The sequence below is a fragment of the Dendrobates tinctorius genome, unplaced genomic scaffold (assembly GCF_039654945.1).
Source record: "Dendrobates tinctorius isolate UK_male_01 unplaced genomic scaffold, ASM3965494v1 ptg000166l, whole genome shotgun sequence".
In the NCBI taxonomy this organism is placed as follows: Eukaryota; Metazoa; Chordata; class Amphibia; order Anura; family Dendrobatidae; genus Dendrobates; species Dendrobates tinctorius.
Genome location: NW_027361833.1, coordinates 4,788,753 through 4,794,869, shown reverse-complemented (window position 1 = coordinate 4,794,869; position 6,117 = coordinate 4,788,753). Strand labels below are relative to the sequence as shown.

The 6,117-nt window shown below is 49.6% G+C and overlaps 1 protein-coding gene across 1 annotated transcript; it reads right to left on the bottom strand.

Moving 5' to 3' along the window:
* Nucleotides 1–2,336: 2,336 nt before the first annotated feature.
* Nucleotides 2,337–5,514, bottom strand: POU3F3 (POU class 3 homeobox 3). Its single transcript, XM_073550655.1, has one exon. The coding sequence runs from the start codon at nt 4,981–4,983 to the stop codon at nt 3,640–3,642; it is 1,344 nt and encodes a 447-aa protein (XP_073406756.1). The 5' UTR covers nt 4,984–5,514; the 3' UTR covers nt 2,337–3,639.
* Between the last annotated feature and the right edge of the window lie 603 nt (nt 5,515–6,117).

The following is a 6,117-nucleotide window of genomic DNA, read 5'->3' as shown; positions in this document are numbered from 1 at the left end:
TTCAGAACAAATAGATTGCTATATTACACGGCTCATACAGGTTTCTGATAATACGAGCTATATTACAACTGTCCATAAACTGTAAATAAATCATAAGTTATTGAATAGATACATTGTTGATGCGTCCATAAAACCGATGATGCATATTTTTGGTGGAGCATTATTATTTCTATGTAACTGGTTTTGTGGTAATGTCATTGTAATTCCTGCTACACTTCCATATGTTACATATATGGTTGCTGCTTATTTCCAGCCTATGCTGATGATACATATAAGGGTGCGCCCAGGTGGTGGGCACTGTGCGTGCCCGGGCTACACAGCAGAGCTGGATGATTTCCCTTCTAATGTCAAGGTCACAGCCTCCTCCGGAGCTGCCAGTCATGACGTCATAACACGGCCCCCCACCCTCAGGCCGGACAGACACAGCACACACAGCTCATCCCTGCATCTATCAGCTCCTCGCTGCTTCATTGCATTGTACAGACCCCCAGCCCGTCACCACCATGCTTCAGAGTCCATGTTCTGCCATTTCATATACATGCTATAAGCAAAACGACACCGTGCGCATCCCATGCCATGTGTCCAGGAGCTGTGTGCACAGACACGTACCGCCAGCAACTTCTACCAGGCCAAGAACAACAGACGTGCCCGCGGGTTCATTGAATTGACCTCAAAGGGCTTTTTTATTATGAAAATAAACGGATAAATACAACAAAAAAAAATGTTTTAACAAGATAAATAGGTTACAAATATATAATTTAAAGGGAACAAATGTAAAAAAAAAAAGAAAAAGTAATATGAAATCAAGTTACACTTGTTGTAAAACTGTAGACAATTATTTGGTAGAGAAATCTCTACAGTTGTCCTTACAAATCATTCATTATTAGGAGACATAGGATGGGGAGGAGAGAGACTTTATCACAGCACATCATGGAGATCTAGATATACCACCTAGCCCACTGATGATCACTAAGAGCCATCATCAATAATGATAAAAAAAAACGTGTCTCTTTATACTTAGGAGTCAGGGCACAAGGGGTTAATCGGCTTCCTGGCCCTACACTACTCTGCCAGGCACCTGGCACAGCCAGAGGGGCATCAACAGAAGAAGGAGCCTATTGTCTAACAGAACATCACAATGGGAAGAGCTACAATGAAAAAGCCACCACATAGCTCCAGATCCAGCTTTCTTTTTATTTTCATTATACAAAGGATTGTGTGACCTTATTGCGGAAATCATGGAACAAAAAAAAGGGGGGATGTAATAATAACCTCACAGTGCAGCCCCTTCTTGGTTACATCCCAGGCATGCTGGTGTCAGTGTGAAATCTCTGGGCACATAACAATGTCAGGCCAAGAAGGCAGCCATGCTAGAGTCATTCATATCTCTAGGAACCTCCATTCTTCATGTGTGAAAAATAGGATTGGAGCCCATGTGGGTGAAGAAGGAGCAGGGGATGATCATCAACCCTAACAGGAGGCACCACACCACCAGGATCAGCACTATTATTATTATTACTGTGGACCAGCTCCAGCTCTATGGAGATGAATGGTCACCCTGAGAGATCAAATAAAGCTCCTCAGAACAATGAGATCTGCCTGGATGCCAGCTATGTGTATGCCAAAGACAAGAGGCCTGGGGAGGCTTCTATGCACAAAGGAAAATAACACTGATGAGGAGAGCAGAAAATGTATACAATATATCCATATACATGACAGGGAAAGACATATCATACAAGACCTGGAGGAGAGAAAAAAAAACCAAATATCTCAAGGAGGATTGGATCTAAGCGATGTCCTACATCATAAACACAGCGCAATGATTCTCTAATCCACTACACACAGCCACAAAACAAGGGGTTAATCAAGAATCGACACAATCCCAATAAATAATAGTCCAAAGAATAATAATAGCCTCTTTTCAGAACTTACACGATTTGATGTGGCAGTGTAAAAAAGGGTTAACGAAAACAATGCAGACCTGAGCTTGTCATATTACTATTATCATCATCATCACTGTTATTCATCATTAGTAGGACTAATAATTACTCAAATAAATTGATGAAATGCATCTACCCAATGGAAATGGGCCGAGACGTGCACAAATATCTGGAAAACAACTCATCGCTAAATAGGACATAAATCAGTAGCCTTTATGTCAACTTTCACATGGGTACAGCTATTATTAATTTTTTTTAATTAAAGGGCATAGATCAAAATCATGGAAGACAGGCAAAATCAAATAAAGTGTTCTTAAAGCATCAAATGTGAAGAGTTCGATCTGTAGAGTTGGAAGGATTTGCTCCAGTTATACGCATCACACACAGACAGATCCGTCTCATTCTAACAAATTTATTTTCTCAATCATCTCTTTACGGAAACCACTACGAAAATTAAATTACAATCAAAATGATCACATCAAAAAAAGAGACCATTGTCACCTGTCCGTATTTCTTTTTTTCAATCGTGATTTGTGCTCGTCTGGAAAAAAAAAAAAAAGATAGAAAAACAAACAAAAACAAAAACAAAAAAAAAACAACAACTAAATAAAAGCAAAATAATAATAAAAAAACACGTAATAATACAAGATATTGGGGGGAAAAATAAATTACCGTTCTGCAGCAGTTTATAGGTTTTCTGAATAAAATATTAAAAGGAGTCATTTGATGAAAATATAAAGCACGTTTTCTTGTAGATCAGCCAGGGATCTAATATTATTCTTATTATTATTTAGTGCTGTTTCTTTTTTCTCTTAGCAGTCTGTTACAACAACCTAACAAAAAAAAGGACACTGCTTGGAAATTGCAGGAGTGGATCTAATCCTCACGGTTGGCAACGGACTAGAAGAGGTGTGGTGACAATAAGGGCACAGACAGAGGATCAGATCGGCCGATTATTAAATCCATATTATTAAGAGTTTGTTTGGAGTCATAGAAAAGACCAGAACATCTTGGGGGCTTGTGGTCAACACTTTAGAAAGAGCCAGGAGAGAAAAAAATAATAGGACTTCTTATTGACATCTCAGAATGATTTCCCTCTGGTGCCGACTTGGGCAGTAAGTTCAGGAAGCAGCAGATCTCTTGTACCCTGCTTATTTGTATTTCCAATGTATATATTACAGTCAGTGTAGTGCCATGTGCAGATTTATTGGCTGGGTGGGCACCTCTGGGTTTATGGCAGGGCATCGGTAGGACTTCTAGCCGAGGGTATGTGGCTAATATGTGCTGCAAGTTCCAAGCAGCAGTTTAGTGATTTACCCTTAATTATTTTTTTTTTTTCAGGGGTGAAAAGGGAAATCACAAAGTCAGCCGCTGATATTGGGGTGTGAAATAACACGGGCAGCCATCAAAAGGAGTTCTTTTTTTTTTTTAAAGTTCATTTTCTGCAAAAATTGGGGAGGAAGTTGTAAGGCAAATAAAAACAATATTAAAAATATAATATATATTAAAAAGAAATATGTGCAGTTCGCGGTGCACTGTCCACTTCCACCCGTGGGCCCCAGCGCCAGTGATCGCCCTCCCTCCATATTGTCTGTCTATATATATCATTATGTATCTATTTATATAAAAAGAGCAGTCTGGGTGAGGGGGGCTGTGCGTGGCGGCTTTCTCCCGTGGCTTCCCTGGGTGCCCACTCCAGTCATTGCACACTAGTCTGCATCCCGTGGTGAGGGGGCGGCGTGTCAGCCCCCACATTGCCCACCTGGGAGTAGACATCATCTGGCGTCTGCTGCTGGATGCCCGGTGGGGTCATCCTCTTCTCTTTCTGCCGTCGGTTGCAGAACCAGACCCTGACCACCTCCTTCTCCAGCTGGAGACTGTCCGCCAGGTTAGTGATCTCCTGGGCTGAGGGTTTGGGGCACTTGAGAAAGTGGCTCTCTAGGGCGCCCTTGACGCTCACCTCTATGGAGGTCCTCTTCTTCCTCTTCCTGCCTTGGGCCGCGATCTTGTCGATGCTGGTGGGGCTGCCGGTGGAGGAATCGGCCTCCTCCAGCCACTTGTTGAGTAGGGGCTTCAGCTTGCACATGTTCTTGAAGCTGAGCTGCAGCGCCTCAAACCTGCAGATGGTGGTCTGGGAGAAGACATTGCCATAGAGGGTGCCCAGCGCCAGGCCCACGTCCGCCTGGGTGAAGCCCAGCTTTATCCTGCGCTGCTTGAACTGTTTGGCAAATTGCTCTAGGTCATCCGAGGTCGGGGTGTCCTCGTCGGAGTGCGGGTCGTGGCTGTTCACCCCGTGGTGCTGCTGCTGCTGCTGCTGGTGGTGCTGCTGCTGGTGCTGCTGGTGGTGGTGGTGGTGATGATGGTGGTCCCCCAGCTCTGGGGTGTCTCCCCTGACCAGGCCGGGGTGCACCAGGCTCTGGCTCCCTGGGGGAGGGCTCAGCATCCCGTTCACAGTGAATGCCCCGGACTGGGAATACAGGAGAGCCTGCTGCTGCTGCTGCTGCTGTTGCTGCTGTTGTTGCTGCTGCTGCTGCGCCCCTCCCGTCATAGACTGGATGTGTGAAGCGGCGGCGGCTCCCCAGCCTCCCGGGTGTCCTTGGTGGGGTCCTAGGTGAGGCGGTCGGTGATGCAGGGCGGCCCCCGGATGCAGCTCGTCCCTCCCAGCTCCCCCCTTCACGTCCTGCTGCTGTTGCGGGTGCTGCGGGCTGCCTGTCATCCCGACCGGACTGCTGGACCAAGGAGAACCTGCTTCTGCTGCCGCTGCCGCCGCTGCCGCCGCCGCCGCTGCCGCATGTGGCAGCGCCGTGACCCACTGGTGTGCGTGGCTCAGCATGTGCCCACCGTTACTGGCAGCCATAGCCCCCTGCATGAAGTCACTCTGCACCATCTTCACCGTGGGATCCCCCCGGTAGCCGCCTGACACCGAGGTGACAGCTGCACTGCCCGGCTGCATCCCTCCTCCCCCCGAGTCCGAGTGCACGATGGAGCCAGGCGACAGGAGGCTGCTGCTGGGGAGGTAGGGGTTAGAAGCTGCCGTGGCCATGGCTTCCCCCCGGGCCGCTGCTATCCACAGGTTGGGGGCTGGGTGTTCTCCTCCCCCGCAGCCTGTGTACGGTTCCCCCTTGAGATGCACTTTCGTCCTTGGAGGATGCTCCCGGTGCGGAGAAGAAGCGCGGGGTTAGTGGGTCCGCGGGTCCCTGGCGGAGGCACAGCGCGGCGGTCACTGCGGTCTCCCGGGCGCCGGTGTATAGCATAGATCACTACGGAGCCGCCGACAAGTTGCCGCCAGGAAACTTCCTGCAGTGGGAGCGATGCGTTACACAAAGTTGTGCTGGAGCTCGGGGTCCCCCCTGTGACCGGAGCCGTGTCCCCGCTGCCGCTGGGTGTGCACAGGGAGCTGACACATCGTCCTCCTCATCCCCCGGAGAGGCTCGGTGTGCGGAGGAGCGGCGGGCTGTGCGCTCTCCAACTCCACGGGAACTTGTCCGGCGCTGACAGCTGTGTGTGTCCCTCCCTCACTGAGCGGGGACTGGAGAGTGTTTACCCTGCACGCCGCGCGCACCCCACCACACTATCCCAAATACGAGCACGCCGAGCGCACGGCCCCCGCTGATTGGCTCCACGCGGCGTGATTGACAGCGAGGCGCTGACTGGCTCCGGGCGCGCACCCCCTCCTTCCGGCCCTTCCCATTGGCTGCTCAGTCATTTGGGCAAAAGTGTCGTAGGAGCCGGGAATGTGGCGCCCCTCTATATATATATAGGGGAGCAGTGCTGTGAGGGCTCTCCCGTCAGCTGCTCCCTCCACAGCCACAGCTCCTCCATTACAGGCTGCCTCTGCGGGGGGCTATGTGCAAAAGTCTGCCCAGCCACGCCATACAGCCACGCCATACAGCCACGCCAATACAGCCACGCCAATACAGCCACGCCATACAGCCATGCCATACAGCCATGCCAATACAGCCATGCCATACAGCCATGCCAATACAGCCATGCCATACAGCCGTGCCAATACAGCCGTGCCAATACAGCCGTGCCATACAGCCGTGCCAATACAGCCGTGCCAATACAGCCGTGCCATACAGCCGTGCCATACAGCCGTGCCAATACAGCCGTGCCAATACAGCCGTGCCTATACAGCCGTGCCATACAGCCGTGCCATACAGCCGTGCCAATACAG